General features: G+C 42.7%; 1 protein-coding gene across 2 annotated transcripts in view; it reads right to left on the bottom strand.

Moving 5' to 3' along the window:
* Positions 1-17707, bottom strand: part of fat4 (FAT atypical cadherin 4) — a 99930-nt gene that overhangs the window by 9932 nt on the left and 72291 nt on the right. Inside the window, exons 7-14 of one of the 2 annotated variants that reach the window (XM_085285473.1) lie at positions 15827-16007; positions 13839-14089; positions 9265-13614; positions 7579-7683; positions 6851-7158; positions 2478-2563; positions 692-871; positions 111-235 (exon numbers count right to left, since the gene is read on the bottom strand). In XM_085285473.1, the coding sequence (XP_085141599.1) occupies positions 111-235; positions 692-871; positions 2478-2563; positions 6851-7158; positions 7579-7683; positions 9265-13614; positions 13839-14089; positions 15827-16007 (5586 nt within the window). The remainder of the gene's footprint in view (positions 1-110; positions 236-691; positions 872-2477; positions 2564-6850; positions 7159-7578; positions 7684-9264; positions 13615-13838; positions 14090-15826; positions 16008-17707) is intronic. The other variant, XM_085285480.1, reaches the window with a different exon arrangement.

Raw genomic sequence — 17707 nt, 5'->3', positions numbered from 1 at the left:
ATGGTGCAGTATGATGACTCAGGAGGGATAATTCATAAATAATCATGGCAGAATATTCCTAAGTAAGTGCAAACTCAGCAAAAAGAGAGACTTCAAAGACATATACTTACATTTCTCACAGAATTTGCCAGTGAAGCCATCCACACACTGGCATTGTTGCCAAGACCAGTGGTCCACACAGGTGCCCCCATGTCTGCAGGAGCTGGTGGTGCAGGCTCCTTCCAGTCTCGGACATCTACGGACACAATAACACACAAACTGACAATCAGACAGTGAATTTGACAAGTCAGCCACACAGACGGGGGGTCCGCGGAAAAAGGAAACTCCAAAAACAGGAGCAGATGAGCTGTGATTTCTCTTCCCGTGCGGCAATACAAAAAACCCCATAAAGAACCTCAGAGAATTAGCATATTAAAAGATCTGTCCTCGCTTCGCTATTCACGAGGAAGACAGTGAGGAAAAAAATTCTCTGGAATTCTGCAATTGGTTTCCCCCATCAAAAATCTTCCATTTGTACTTCAAAAAAAAAGAAGACATCTTTTTAAAAACTCCCGAGAGGGTTTGAAAGTGTGAACAGATGTCCCACAGCGAGAGTCAAGGAGGTTAGAGAAGACGGACAGATGGGAAGAAGAAAAAGGAGATGGAGAGAGGCTGGGAGCGGGAGTAAAGGGGGAGAGGTTGGGATGCGGACCTGTCAAGGATGCCATGCGATGCCAGCGCCTGACTGGGCTCCAGCGGGCGGCCGTTGACAGCAAACTCCATGATGCAGCCGACAAAGTCGTGGGTGGCGACCTGACCGCGCCGATGAAGGATGGGTTCTATTGACCTGACGCCTCCCACAGAGAGCCTGTTGGGCTGCACATCGAGGATCCTACAAACACGCACACAGATAGATGAACAGGAGTGCACAAAGACTTAAAATGGATCACGACAGAAAGGAACATATGAGCAGAAACCCAAACGCTAAAAAATGCATTCAAGTATTCAAAGCACACACACAGACACGCACATTTTCACAAGCTTACACAGAAAAACAACGTGGGTCAGCGAGTTTCACAACAATATGGTCCCAAGACCCTTGCAAAATAAACCTTTGCTGATCTCTGTGGCCTTTCCTCATCTGCCAAATCTGTCTCTCACGCATACACACATATAAAATATGCACACACACACACAGCGAAAAACACACAGGAAAACATGCACAGTCTAAAGTTTTCGCCCCACAGGGCCTGGCTCTGTGCAGCAGCACTGGTCATCCAGAAATTTAATGACGGTTTACATCATATATCACATATTTGCAACAGATGACTTCATTCTGACTTTGAGTTATTTGTGTAGAAATATGTAAGAGAAAGGCATTTTAAGCAATTTGCATACAACGGAAGACTTAGACAGTAACACAGGAGTAAAGGTCACAATGCTTTGTCTACAGCATTAAGGAATTTTCACTATAATAAAAAGAATTAAAGGTCAACACTTTAACCAGAATAGCCATAAAAATTTAGAAAAAAATATAGAAATATTTGTTTGAACAAAAGTAAAGTTTCATTCTTTGCTCTCTACTTTAGAGATTAGCACTTAATAGAACTGGAAGCATCACTGTGAAACTAAAGGTTGAACCTCTGCAATTCATCTCTAAAGTACTGCTTAAAGAAAAACAGTTAAGGCAAGACAAAAATATAAATTGCTGCTTACTGTTATGAAGCTTCCTAACAAAGTTCACTTTGTTCTTATGAATCATCTTGTGGGTCCTTTAACTCACAAAATGTCTAAATTAAGCAAAGGGAAATAAACCATGCTAAGTTTATCCTGAGAAATGGCAGCTGAAACGTAAGCTGTTTTCTCATTTTCAGATGTAAACTTTGACAAGTGTATTGAGAATGTCAGAGGAATACAGTCGAGACCTTGGATGTTGCGTTAGATGTCTTCTCAGTCCTCGAAATACACAGTTTGGTTTACACGAGTGCCTGAGTAGAGCCTCAAGGACACACTTGGACATTAAATGGAATTTGTACTAAGGAGGTGGCAGAGTAATGAGTCTTCTAAGGTAACCTCTAGAAAAGTTGAAAAGTTCAAGGATACAGAACATCTGTGCAAGCTGCTGCACATACAGCAACATTTTAAAGCCATAAAATGTTGGAAAACACGGATCGTCATCCATTGACGAGAAGGACAATATGTGGTTAATTAAACCTCTTGATTATGAAGTGTTGATTCACTGCAGAGCGCAACGCAACAGCTGTAAAATATTAGACAAGTATGCTCACACCAGGTATACAAAACCTTTTGGTTATGTATGACTTTCCATTATTTTTACAGTTGTGAAAAATTATTCATCAAGTTTTCCAGTCCTCAGAAGTGAAACTGTCAACAGCGCTTTCCCATTCACAGTTTCTACGGATCATAGAAACAGCTGTTCAGCGTACTGGGCAATACATGCATATATGTGTTTTTGTGTGTGTGTGCTGCTTTCTTACCAGTCAGTGTGCACTGCCACGTTGCTCACAGCACAGTAGCCTGGTTCCTGGTCATCACCACACAGGTCCACGGTCAGGGATGCAGCCTGCATGATGACAAGAACACACATACTGCTGTCACGTGTGATTCTCTTTAAGAGAAACAGCTGTGAAGCTACACTGACTCACACAATTATTGTTCAGGGAGGAAATTACATTTAAGTAAAAAAATGTTTCTGGAAGAGTGTGGTTGACATAAACACCAACAACATGTGTCACTCACTGTTATTTGTGGTGGGGGTGGGCCATAAAACACTCAGTCAATATCAGTCTATCAGTCACTTTTTCTTTGTTAAGAGTGTTTTTCCAGAATGTGGAAACCCCCCCCCCCGCGCTTTTCATTTGGGGCTTAAACACAGGATGCATTTCAAATTGTTTTTTAGCAAATGTATCTATACTCCTTTTGTTAGTGGTCAGTTTAAAGACAGTCCCATGTAAAAAAGGGACACATGCTAAAAATATGCTCAAAATAGGGCACCAGTGCTAAACCATTTTCTTTGCAGGTTAAATAAAATATTTGAGTAACTAAACTAATTTTATGTTATTAATGGAGCAATTCAATATATTTTGGACTATATCTTCATTAAAATAAAACAAAACAAAAGTCTACAACCTGTGGAAAATTGAGCTAAATTCTTGCCTTCAGCATCCAACAACCACCGACAAGTGGTCAAGGAATACTCATATTCACCTCATAACCAGTGGTTGCCAGGTGGTTGCAGACCAGTCTTTAGGCTTCTGTCACTTGATCCTAAATTGTCGCCATGACTGGCTTCACGTGTCAGCACGACCTCTATAGCCGTAAGCTGTTTAGCTTAGCACAAAACCTGGTACAGACTTATTCTGTCAGAGGGTTATAATATCCAGCTAGCATCATCTTTGAAGTTCAGTACTCAAAAGATTTTCCATTTTGTGCTAAGCTAAGCTGTGCGCTGGTAAAATCATATCCAACTTATATATGAAAGCGGTATTAATTTTCTCTCTGTTATACCAGATGGTGAATAAGTATTTCCAAAAATGTTAAGCTTTTTCTTTCTTCTAAAGATGGCAACAGCTGTTTAATTAAACCCCATATTGTGACAGTGAACGACAGAGGGACAGAGCAACCTGATGGGTGCTATATGCTTATTGTTCAAAGTTTATTGTCACAAGAGAACAAAATCCTCAAACCAATTGTATTTCCTTCCCGATTCCCTGCCTGAAGTATTTAAAGGCAAATTTCTAAACCCTAAAACCCATCAGAATGTGTGAATATAAATAAATATTTTCTCAAGCACCGTTGGCATATCTTTTACTCATGAGTTCTGGCACCATAAGCTGAGGGTTACTTCATTCAGATGAGTTACAGTATATGTTCCTGAACATTTGTGTTCCTAAGTCTTGTTCAGTGGTTAATGTGAGCTTTGTTCACCACAAGCCATGCAGTCACATTATTTTTCTTTATTTCATGAGTGTTCAATGGGAGAGGGGCACAGAAATGCCATACATTACAGCAAGCGTTTCCCGTTTCCCGTTAATGGGACAAAAGCTTTTGGCCAGATGTGGATTATTCTCTTTTCTCCCTCTGTGCTCAGAGAAGAAACGACCCTGCTAGAAAAAAATAATAAAAATGGGCTGGTGAGGAAACTGCCCGGAAAAGTGTGTGAACGTGTTGAAAAACCAGGGCAATCACGCTCCACCTCTCGTGGAGCTTAAGTAAATACGGACCACACTGGCTTGCATCTCTGACACAAATCATCCACAACCCACCGGGCACACACACACACACAGAGTTCATTTAGTACACTCGTGTCACACCCGAGTCAGACACACGAACACACATAATCAAATGAGAAAAAACTACAGAGACAAGAACGAGTCGAAGAACAACAGAACGCATTTGTGACTCCGAGGCGCCATAAAGAACATCAGAACCACATAAACATTTTATTAATGTTTTTCCTGTGATCAAAGGCACTGCAGTCATGCTTCTGCATTCACTGTCAACTGTCACGAGCTGTGCAGGAGGAATAATTTCTCAAAAGAAACCTTAGAAATGAAGAGCAAATGCATCCCCCAAAAAATGAGGAGTGTATTTTTCAGCTTGGCTAGCACTGGAGGAAATTTGAAGAAAGCACCACAGGAGATCATTGTTTTCCCCATGACTAATACAATGGGGTGGGGGGTGGGGGGGTGGGACCACAACCTTACTCTCTGTTGTGGTACATGAGCTGAGTAACATTTGTTTTGTGCTTGTTTCTAGGACAAATAACTCACCTAATCCAAAACTTAATGATTTGCTGCTGGTGTTAATCAGCGGCAGTCCTAAACTGTCAAACTGAATTTGAAACATCATTGTCAGAAGATTTGAGTTTGTTCTCACACGATATCACTGTAATTGGTATTAATGTATAATTTAATCCAAATAATGCTTATTATTCTTCTACTCACCACCAAAATGTGATCTAAGAGTACAGAAACACTGCATCTTTGACAAGAATGACTCATCCAAGGTTTTTCCTTTTTTGTATTCTCAAATCTCCATGGAGATTTCTGTTTATAGTTTCAACCACTACTCCTCTTTTTTTCATGCCCTCAAAGATTACTACAAACTCTGCAAAATGAAATTGATCAGCTTTTCAGACTGCAGAGCAGATGGTCCAGCACGGCAACACGAGGACAAGTATGTTGTAGTTGGAGCTGCCAGGCAGGAGGAAGGCAGAAAGACCACAGAGACGTTTAATGGATGTAGAGAAGGAGGACGTGCACAAGGCTGTTGTGACACAAAGATATGCCAGGGATAGGGTGAGATGGAGGCAAATCACCCACTGTGGCAACGCCTAAAGAAGTAGTTGTTCTCAAAAACAGCTCTAATCCAGTTGGCCTTCATTAGGTTAAAAAAATAAGCTAAATCTGACACGGATATGGTTCTGTTTGGGAGCTAATGAGTAACAGTTGAGAAATTTCACATTTTACATTAGAAATGACTTTTTCTTTTTCTTTGTTTATGGCACTTGGACCAATAGCTGCAGTGTTAACCACGAATACAGAAGCAAAGAGAAACATGTCAAACTTTATGAAATGCACTTTGATGTTGCATTCAAATGCTTTTGCTAAATACAGTTAATGGTACTGTAGATTATATATTAAAGGACGCGACATTAAGATAAACTCACTTGGAACAAGGCAATATGGCTGTTTGAATTTTGACACCGATGCTTTGGATGCTTTAAAGCTGGAAACAGTTACATCCTTCCTTAAACGCTCCACTGAGCCTTTAACTATTAACATTTTCCATTACTGTGGTTTAAAACTGACGTCTTCGTACACTGTAACTCGTTGGACTGAGACAATTTGCCTAACATTTATGGTATTTGACAATTAAAACTAATTCCTGCAGAGATGACAGTAACTGAGATGGTTGCAGTATCTGTGAACTCTCTGCTCCCTCTGATTACTTGGAGCCTTCACGGTGAAGCAGTGCATGACCGTGTCCGTGGTTTGCGTCTGCTTTCGGGATTGGCTCAGAATTTAGGTGCAGGAACGCAGAACAGACCTCAAGCCTGGCCACCGAAATGACCCGTAGCACCTTTTGCAAACACGGTGATCAGGTTCACTTTACACCGCTCAAGGGAGCTGGCACTTCAGGCGTGACACACTCACATTTCTCTCTCATTCTTCAACAGCCCCAACACGACCACCTTCGCATAATATTCACCGGGTACCATTTGCAGACAGAATCACAGCTTTCAACGTGTGCTGTATTCCTTTACACCCGTCACTCTGCACCATCTCAAAACTGACAATTTAACGATTTTACCAGCTTCCTATGAAACTCCCAGTGCACAGTGGGAAATGACAGATTTGAAGTCCAGCAGGAGAGCTACATTATAGAAGGCTTGACAGGGCCTAGCTGGATTTTTTTCCTCCTCCTGCCTTGCCACTGCATTGCTGGCAGGGAGAAGCCTCTCATTCAGAGCACAGGAGACAGGATTTCAACCTTCATGGCCATTTTGGATCCTGGTATTGTAAATCACAACTAGCAATAAAATATAATTACAAACCATGAAAACCATAAGCTGAGCTACCCGTGGTTTGGGGAAGTTTAATTATCATCTGATGGTGCAAAAAAGAATATAAGGCCAAATTTGGAGTCAGCTTCAGCTATAAAAGCTCAGGACATAAATGCTATTGAATGTGCAGTCCCTTTGCAACTATGCAGCATTTTCTGATTTTCCTAAATGTTTTTGCTGCTAGACCCATAAAAACGAATATGCCACTTAAAGCAAGAGCGAATGATGAGAAACATTTAGAGTATGAGATATTTTCTATCGTAAAAAAACAGGAATTCTTACCATCCCAGCTCTCCTGGCAATGACTGTGTGGAACTGCCCATCCGAAACTTTTATCATGGTCATCAATTTATAAGTTCCACTTCCCAAGTTAAAAGAGAAGCGCATCTGTCCCTCGAAGATCTCCAAAGCCAGGAACTCCGCCTTGTCTCCGGTCTGGTTATCGTGGTTGTATAAAAGCAGCGCGTTGCTCTTCAGGGTAGCAAACTTGATATATATGTAGTTATTGTTGGGATCCAGAGACGGAAACTCCATGTAGGAGAGCTCCTCAAAGCCATAGCTGTTCAACTCGCAGTGCTTGCCGAAAACCCCTGAGGAAAAAAACAGACCGAAAGTGGAATCATGGAGGAAGCCAATGAATGATTCACAGTGCTGCTGTGATAAAAATATCTACAGATAAAACAGAATCTTTATCAAGCAGCATTATCTGCTTTGTATATAGAAGTAACAAAGCAGATATCGTAGCTGTGCGATCACAGTCTTGCAAAAGACTCTTCAAAAAGTTGAAAACTTTTTTTTTCTTGCATCAACTGGAGACTACTACTGAGGACAGCAATACAACACATGAAAAATGGAGACAAAAAATGAAATGACAGTTTCCACATTTGTTTAAGAAATCAAAGGTTAAGAATGAAATAGCTGCTGGGAGAGTGCACATCTGAATTTGTCCATCTTGCTTTTCAATTTAGCGGGACTCTGTAATACCCTGAAAGTTTCCTACTATTACTTACCAAATGGACAATGACAGTAATATCCATCCACTCGATTCTGACAGGACCCGCCATTAAAACACGGGTTACACTCACAGTGATTGATGATGGAATCACACGTTTTGCCTGGGTTCACAGAACAACACAAATTAAAATGGATGGGGTGGCAGACAACACAGGAAAACCCCAAAGGGAACACAGTTCACTTTCCCCACAGGCCAAGTCATGCACGCCTTTCATCGCCTCACAGCTGAGAAATGCACTGCAAAAAAAAGATCCATTTAACTACGTACTACACCTTTAAATCTCATTCAAGCTCAAACAACAATACGATAAAAGTGAAAACTGTAAGTTCACCTGTTTCAGTGCAGTTTCACAAAGCTATTTTGGAAATAGCATTGCTTGCCCAAGATGATATCATTTGACCAAAAACAACATCTTGAAACTTTTATAGGAAAAAAACGAAATGATCTCATTCAACTGGCAGATTCCTCTCACTAGGAATAATCAGATTTTCAAACTCATTGCAAATTATGTTTGGACGAGGCTGTTTTTTTTTGGTTTTGGTTTTGTTTTGTTTGTGTGGGATTTTTTTTTGCAGGGCAGAAAGGCAAATAGTTGGAATGTACACAAATGGCCACCATACATACAAACAAACATATAAATGAAGTTTAAACATCACGATAAGGAATGCGACGTTGATAATACAAATAATACACTGGCTCCGAGAGAACAAACGGTTCATGAGTGGTTAAATAGAAAAAGATTGACAATGAACTTTTGAAAATGCATTTATGCTGTAAATCTTGAGACAAGTTGCTTAATGGAGACAGATTCTGCTGCCAAACACCAGTTGTGGAAACAGGAAGTTGAGAGTTCACCAGGAGGGCATGCAAACTACTGTAAGTCAATAGGTGCCTTTCTGCAGGAGGGTCATTTATCTTGATGAAACCTAAAGAATTGTGTTCATTTTTTATCATCATAATAAAAAAGGACAGTAATGACTTGACTTGAGGCAAATTGCCTGCTACAGCCCGCTTTGAAAATGCCTTTCAGATGCTACAGTCAGAGGCTGAACAACATACAGGTCCAAATGACCTTGAATGTAATTCCACTTAAAATCCACTCCCTTTTTATCAAGGGTAATAATGAAGCATATTCATTACATTTCCAAATTAAAAGGCCTGATTGGATCTGTTATAAAGCTGCTCATTTGTCATGCAGCTCAAAACCCTGCCAAATGAGAAATCCTTGATTAAGAAATTCCTGTGTATACAGTTGGATCAGAAATGTATCTGTGTGTGGCCAGAGTTGCATGCACATGAACACACACAATGAAATGCGATAGTGGTGAACTGCGTGTGGAGCCTAGACTCAAGTCCTGACTACGGTCAGCTTCGCATCATCCTCTTTATTAAAGCAAACATGGCGGGCTGATATGCATCACAGCTGATACCCCCCGCCCCCCAAACAGCAATCCAAAAATCAAACTGTTTTTGGCAGTGATGCTTGTATGCTATGGCTACAACACCTCCTGGAAACATTCAGAAGCAAATATTTTCATTGGACCTAAAGTCATCTGTGTGACTCCAGTATTGTGGGAGTTTTAATGCGCGCATGTGTGCGTGTCCCCGCGTGCTTTTTTCCAAGCCTAACACGAGTGGCTTTAAGGTCAAACAGAAAATGTGACTCCTGCGTGTGTAGTACCTGCAAAGCCGGATTTACAGAGACAGTTGAAACCGCCTGGGAAATTCTGGCACAGCGCCCCGTTCTTGCAGGGATTGGAAAGGCATTCATTGACATCCCTCTCACAGGCCTTGCCGGTGAAACCTTCTGGACAGGTGCAGGAGAAATCCCCCACCAGATTATGGCAGGTGCCGCCATTGTGGCAGGGCGATGGCTGGCACTCATCGATGTCCGTCTCACACAGAGCTCCTGTGTATCCTGGCCTGCAGCTGCAGGCGTAGGGCTGCAGGGGGTGGTTGGAAACAAGGATCACTGGGACGCTTTCTTCTGTCTTAATATCAGGCCCGACACTGAGACGCCTCTTGCAGCTGCCTCCATTCTGGCACGGGTTGCGTGTGCAAGGATCATGGTCCACCGCATCTATTTGCACCCCGCTCTGTCTATATAAAATGTCTTTGATACTCTGGAAGAATGTGGCCACGCCGCTCGGGTTGACATATTGTCCGTGGCCACGTTTCACAGCTGCCATCACGAAAGTCTGATTGTTGAGCTCAAATGCTCCATAAATCAGCACCCCTGTGCCTAGTCCTGCTAGCTGAGAGTTGGCAATGCGTAGGAAGCTGAGGTAGTGGTTGGTGAGGAAGCTTTTGACTCCGTCAGAGTGGAGTCGGATGAGTATGCTGTTATCCACCGTAGCATTGTTGAAGCCCACGAAGAGGACTTTGGCTGTGTTACTAACTGAACCGTGGACACCGTCGCTGCTGCGGATGGTTAGGTCAAACGTTCCATCTGTTGAGCGAGCTTTAGAGTTGAGGTTGCACGTTCCAGTTGGGATACTAAACAGACCTGAAGATGGAGGTATAAGGGAACAGTGGAACCTGTCCTGAATATCCGGGTCTTGGGGTCTAACGTCTCCCAAAGAACCACCAGGAAACATGTTTCCAAAGTAGTGGACCAAGATTTCCATGGACCTGGGCTCTGAAGGGTTGTCATTCTGATCATTTATTTTCACGTGAACTGTTCCCGTGGAGGACATTTGCGGCACGCCAGAATCCTTGATCACAACAGAGAGGTAGAAATCACTAATCTGCTCTCTGTCAATCTCCCGACTTGTGGTTAAGACTCCAGCTGGACTAAGACTGAAGTAGCTTTTGGCAGAGCCAGAATTGAGGAGGCTATATAGAAAGGGGCCTTGGTTGGGTGGTAGATCTGGGTCAGAGGCTGTCAATGTTGTGACTGCAGTGCCAGCTCTCTGGTTCTCCATGACCTCAGCGTAGGTTTTAGTTAAAGTCGGGCCGTTATCATTGATATCTTCAAGATTCACAATCACCGTGGTGCTTCCGGTTGCGGGAGGTGTGCCAGTATCCACAGCGAGAATCGTCAGATTATACACAGGAATTGTCTCTCTGTCTAGCTCTGCAGCCACAGACACTTGGCCAGTTTTTGCGTTGATTGTAAAAATATTTTTATCAGACTCAGGAGCTATGGAGTAGGAAAATCTGCTCCAGCTTGGGACAGAGTCCGAGTCTCCAGCACTCACAAAAGTCACCAGACCACCGGGTGAGAGACCTTCACTGACCTGGACATCATAAAGTTCATTAGTAAAAACAGGCGGATCGTTTGCATCAAGAATAGTGATATTCACAAACACCTCATCAATATCTGCCCCACGGATGCTTCCTGCGTTCTTGGCTAACACCTTCAGTGAAACCTTCTCCTCTTTCTCACGATCCAGAGTACCTGTGACATAAATCTGGCCCGTCCTCTTGTTGATGCCAAAGCCCTTCTTTCTGCTCCTACCAAAAATGAGGTAGTAAACTACTCCATCTTCTCCTTGGTCTCGATCACTGGCAAATACTTCCCCTACCACTGTTCCTTTTGGAGCAGCTTCTGAGATTTCAAAGTAGTACTGTTTGGAGACAAAGCGCGGCACGTATTCGTTGGCTCCCTTTAGCTGAATGTTGACGTTGGCGAAGCTGCAGCGCTCTTCGTCTGGGACATTGAAGGCCTTGACTGTTAAATGGTAGACCTGCTTAGCCTCATAATCCAAGAAGCCCTGGGTGGTGATGATGCCCGTGTTCGGGTCAATAACAAAGAGGTCACTGTCTGACGATTGAATCACATAAGCCATGACCGCGTTAGCTCCCGAATCAAGGTCTGTACCATTCAGTTTGATCACGGTGGTGCCACTGGGAACGTTCTCCTGCACAATGGGGAAGTACTCATCAGGATCAAACACAGGAGGGTTGTCATTCACATCAGTCACGTGTACTGTGACTGAGACGTAGCTTGTTTTTGCAATCCAACCACCGTCAGTGGCTGAAACCCTAAGCTCGTGCTGTTGCTTTTCTTCAAAGTCCAGAGGGTGAGCTAAGGATAACACTCCAGTTCTACTGTTAAGTGCAAACAGACCCTTGTCGTTGCCTGAAGTAATATTGTACGTGATAAGGCCATTCATCTCTTTGTCTTTGTCTCTTGCAGACAGGGTCCTTATTGCTGTTCCCACAGCAAGGCTTTCAGGTACAGTAGCTGAGATTTGGCTTTGCGAGAACTCGGGTGTGTGGTGGTTTTCCTCCGTAACTGCTATACTCACTGTCGTCTGTGCAGACAACGGAGGATTTCCTTTGTCGCTTGCAGTGATTTTAATCTGGAAAATTTTATTCATATCTGATGTAAGCGAAGAGGCAACAGTAATCCATCCACTTGTTTTATCTAGTTTGAATTTACTAGAGCTATTTCCACCTGTCATTAGGTACTCTACCTCGGAATTAAGGCCAAAATCTTTCTTGTCCTGAGCTACAACCCTGAGCAGTCGGGTGCCAACTTTTACACTTTTAGTGACAGGTGTAAAGTAGCTGGGGGAATTAAACTCAGGGGGATTATCATTGCTGTCTACAATGTTCACAATAACTGTTGTCTCACTCATCAAAGGCTTGAGTGCTCGGTCCGAGGCTGTCACAATGAAGCTGTGGCGGTTTATATTTATACTGCTAGCACCTGTTGAGTTCTGATATTTTAACTGCTGCTTTACAAATATCTCTCCAGTGCTGGCATTAATTCTAAAATACTCTGACTGGGATCGGATGAAATAGAAAATTTTGCCATTGAAATCCTCGTCGGGATCAGTGGCGGACACCCGTGTGACCAGAGAGCCCACCTCTGTGAGCTCAGGATAGTCCAGATAGTAAGACGGTCGACTAAATCTGGGGGCATTATCATTAATATCAGTTATGAATACGGTGACATCTGTGCTTACTGTCCAGCCGCTGTCATGGGCAGACACTTTGACAATGTAGTGATTAGTGTCTTCTCTATTGAGTGGCCTGCTAATTGTTATGTCTCCTGTGTTTGGATTAATATTGAATGGAAGGCTGGTATCTGTAATTGAATATCGGCTAATGGCATTTGAACCGGCATCCTCGTCAGTGGTGGTGACTCTGGTGACAGTGTAACCCACAGGGGCATTTTCAGCCACTGTAGCACTGAAGATCTTGGAAAACCTGGGGGCATTGTCATTCACATCCAGTACGTTGATTAGTACTTTGACTATTGTGTTTTTGGGTGGCAAACCGCGGTCAGTGGCTTTGACTTTCAAAGTGTACAGAGCCACCTTCTCCCGGTCCAGTGGCCTGGTGGTTCGTATTTCACCGGTGGCTCGATTGATGCTGAAACTGTTCTCTTTGTTGCCCTCAATGATGGCATATTCCAGCTGTCCATTTGGCCCACTGTCCAGATCAACGGCAGAGACCATAAGCACCCCCTTGGGTGGAAGATTCTCCAGTATCTCAGCATGGAAGGGATCCTTATCAAATACTGGGTGATTGTCATTCACATCCAGCACAGCTATTTCCAATTTCTCATAAGAGGAGTAAGGTGGGAAGCCCTGATCTCTGGCCTCAATCCAGAGGACATACTTCTGTATGTTTTCATAATCCAGTGGATGTCTGATAGACAACTTGCCTGACAGCTGGTCGATATGAAAAGCATTATCCAGGTTCCCACTGGCAATGTAATATGACAGCGGCCCGCCTCTCATAGAAGACCCGGTCACAGTTGTAACAATGTGGTTGCTTGGCTGGCTTTCAGGGAATGTGAATGCATGCTCCCTCAACTTAATGACAGGGAAGTTTCCTCCAGTAACAAAGCGAACAGTCACGGTAGTCGTATCTGTTTTGGGATTAGCTCCGCCGTCTTTTACTCGAACTGTAAGTGTAACTTCTGAATTTCCAGTTAGCCTCTCATTGGCAGTGATGGCACCTCTGACTGGGTCGATCTTGAATTTCTCAGCATTGCGGCCCATCAGGGAGTAGTGTAGCTGGGCGTTTGAACCAGAGTCCTCATCAGTGACAGTAACGGCAAAGACCAAGGACCCTGAAGACATAAATGTGAATGAATGAGTCTTTGGCACAGTGATTTAGCAGACTAATTACTTATGTAGACATTAAAAAATAGAGTTTATTTTAGCATTTTAGTTAATTTTAGCATTTTCTGACATAGTTAAAATATTAAGCTATGCCTAATAACACAGTACAATGACAGAGCGAAAAGGTGCACACCACAACTTTTATTTAGCACCTTTTAATGCATGTGCTCACCTGCTGCAGTAGATGCGGGGATGTGGGTGACATAGGGGTGGTGGTGAAAACGTGGGGGGTTGTCATTAATGTCGGCCACTGTCACGGACACAGTAGCAGAGCTGGACAAGCCCTCGGGCTGGCCTCCATCTGTTGCCACTACCAGCAGCTGGTAATTGGCCCTGTCTTCTCGGTCCAGCAGGGAGCTGGTGATAATCTGTCCTGTAGCTGGGTTGATGGAGAACTGACCGCGTCCTCCGGTCAGGCTGTAGCTGTAGGATAAACACAGAAGGACATGTTTTAGTGAAAAACAAAAACAAAGACTGCATACCAATTTGATGATGATAATGATGCTGTATCAGGAATTTTTGCAGTCATCTTTAATACAAATCAATATTATTCATTTGGTGTTATTGGATATCTTTTATTATTCTTTATTGAAACAGCAATTTTGAATTCATCCACACATAATTTCCTGGGCATTATTAAAGTATTCTGATTCTGACATCAAATACTTGCATATATATAGACTGTAGTTATGTAGTCTGCTACTCTGCACTGACTGAAGCACCTTGTTCAGTGCGACAAAGTTGCCTATAGAGGGCACTGTTTCAAGGTTCACATTAGCACAGTGAGGGGGGAATATGGTCAGAGATGGTCCCCACACTACACTGCGGTCACATCAAATCAGTGACATATTTAACTAAAGTGTCCATTTGCTTTCATGCTCTGTGGGGTCTAGGCTGCATTCTCCAGAATCATGCATTTGATTTATCTTCCTCATTGTTATATTTGTTATTGTGTAATCCAAAAATGACAAGAATTTTAATACTTATAAAAATACATGGTACAGAAAGCAAACAAAACATACATAATATCAAGTCAACACTCAGGGGGCTAAAATCTTTTGCTTTCAAACAAATATCAGGTTTCACCCTGTATCTCCCGAGTCTCCAGCAGGACCCAGACATAAATGTAAGCTGACACATACATGTACACACCAGTGCATATTTTGAAAAGGTTTCTTGAAAAAGCATCCCCCTCCAGAGATGGGATGACAAATTGCAGAACAATGTGTGAATGCAGTGCTGGTGCAAAGCTTATTTGGACATTGAAAACAATGTAAACTGTCCACAGATGCTTGTGGTCAGAACATAGTCCAGAGACAAGTCCAAGCTCGGGACTTACATTTAACGGGCTGTGAAAATCAAAACTAATAACTATTTGTAACCAGTTCTGGGCCCCGAACCCCTGATGGGTACATCTCGTTCTGTCATAGACAATTAACATCCTCATTACTATGTTTTGGGAAACTGGAGCACGCTGCGGTACCCCCAAATGTGTACCCAGTGGGGCTGCCGAAGAAAGAGAGGGGGCTGGACTTGAGTCAGTGTCCGGCCTGAGAGAGACTGGCCAGAAACTCTTACAAGCTTCCCCCTGGAGGGGCTTGTGAGTGTGAAAAAGCTTGAAAATCGCACCCCAAAACAATGACTTTGGGTTTTGACTATGACGCTACACTCCGTGACTAAATTTCTATCATCCATTGCAACATTGGTCTGGAATTTTACAGAGCTGGAAGTGAGTTAAAGAGTTTTACTGTATGGCCCCAAAAGGGTATTTTCACACCAGGGTGTAAAATCAGAGCATGAAATCAAACTGAAGCTGGCCTGACTGTGGAACTCAGTAGTTCCTGGGACCATATAGAGTGACATCTTATAAGAAGTGGCTTCAGTGACGTGTGGACACTAATGTTTTTATTTTACTCTATTTGATATTTCATGTTCTTTAGAAAAAGATCTTTGGGAAAACTCGGATTTTCCAAGTCAGTTCAGGGAATTTCAAACTTCAACTATCTGAATATGTTTGAGTGGTTTCATTTTATGAATCCTGTTCAAAAGAGCCATTTCCCACTTTGAATGATCAGAATATCTACAGCATACCAGGGGTCCCACTGACTGCAATAAGTTGGAGTCTGGTTGGAATAAACAACTGAAAATGAAAAAGAATACCTTATAACACCATTAACTCCCACGTCTGCATCAGAGCTGTTGACCAAAAGCACATCTGTCCCAGTTGGGGCATCCTCCATGATGGTGGTGTGAAAGATAGAAGAAGTGAAAACGGGGACATTATCGTTAACGTCATCCACCATAACTGTTACCGTCCCTGTCCCACTCAGTGATGGAGTGCCTGGAGATGGAAGAAAGAAAAAAAGAAACATGACTGACAGTAGCAGTTTACTTCTCCTTGAGTGATCACCTTAAAGAGAAGTGAAGGAGAAACTGACTCACTTGTTGGGACAGAAACAACTCATTAACCTTTCAGCAAACCGAATATGGAGATTATTCCAAGTGACAGAATTACAAACTCTGTTTTTGTGGGGACACGTGAGTGCCATTAAGTCCCCTTCTGACTTTGGACACATGATTTATTGTACACGACTTGTCATTTGCAGCAAGATCCACACTGAAGCAATTCACATTCCTGCAAAGGCTCGACCACACTGTTCCTGCTGCATTTAATTCAAGAAAATGTCTTTAGTCGTGGGTATGCACTTTCCACGGGTTGTACTGTCACATCAACGCACATCAGCGAAAAACACATCAAAGGGGCTCAATGTCTCTGAAACCAAATCTTTCAGGCGTCCTTCCTGGGGTCTTGGACGCTCACCGATTTAATCTCCACAGAGAGGTATCTATTTTAAGGTGCGCGGCACTGTGCGAGATATTAGAGCGAGAAGAAGTGCTATTTTCAGCAAAAATCCGACCGTTTTTTTTTCCCAGAGCAGGTGACGAAACACGGTTTGCTGCGACCCGGGGGGATGGATTTAAATCAATAGCAGATGAAAACGAGCCGCAATGCAGAAAAACCTGAACAGAAAAAAGACATTCAGGCATCTGCCTTGCTTGAGCTGCCCTTTATAATACATCCCTAAAAGGCACAGCGAACTGGCTAATCTATATTCCAAACATAAGCGCGAGTTTTCAGGCTTGTTACTGAAAGTCACAATATGGGATCTGGAGACATCCTTAAAAGCTTGATGCTATTTTGAGTTCTTAATGATTTCCATATGGTTTACAGTATGAATAATACAAGGACAGAGAGCACCTGAGGACTGAAAAAAGCTGAGATGTGAAAGCCGTAGGAGCTATTTTTCCCACCTCTTACATGTAGTTGTTCCCTCCTGTAGCTCTCTTCAGGAATCTGTGTGAATATGTCAACTATAATACAACCAAATAAAAACATACACGATCCCGATCTTGTGTCTCATGTCCCTGTGTACTCAGCTGCTCAAAACATCAGATGCTTGAACTTGTGTACCGTGGAGGCCTGGATTAATAAGAGATAATAAAAAACATTTGGATGGTGGCCACCAAGATTCTCTCTTAATGCTCTTAAATAAAGAATCAGAGAAAAGTGGGTGCCGAGGGGTGGAGGGTCAGAAAGAAAGCTAGAGGGATTCTATGGCTTTATTGCACAGCCAGCATGGATTAGTTATAAATATGAGGAAATCAGGCCAACATGCTGTTATATTTTGCACCAGTTCTTCTCATTTGGAAGTCAGATGAAACATCTTTGCTGCTGCAGTCTCCCGAGAGTGCTGTTGACACAATGATGTTTTTCAGTCATATTTATACGCCACTAAAAGGTTGTGTCAGAGGTTTATTCCTGTTAAAAGGGAGTTTTTCCCTTCCCACTGTCACCAAAGCGATTGCTCACAGGGTGTCATCTGATTGTTGGGGTTTCTCTGTTTTCTCTGTATTATTGTGGGTTTTTTAGTTTACAATATGAAGAGCCTTGAGGCAATTGTTGTTGTGATTTCACGCTATATAAATAAAACTGAATATCAATTGCTACTACCTTATCAGTATTAAAAGCAATATAATTTA

Source organism: Mchenga conophoros, linkage group LG2 (genome assembly GCF_057382185.1).
Source record: "Mchenga conophoros isolate Kocher_MC1m ecotype Shallow Benthic linkage group LG2, M_conophoros_male_GT1.1, whole genome shotgun sequence".
In the NCBI taxonomy this organism is placed as follows: domain Eukaryota; kingdom Metazoa; phylum Chordata; class Actinopteri; order Cichliformes; family Cichlidae; genus Mchenga; species Mchenga conophoros.
The sequence above is the reverse complement of the archived record's forward strand: the minus strand, read 5'-3'. Positions and strand labels throughout refer to the sequence as shown.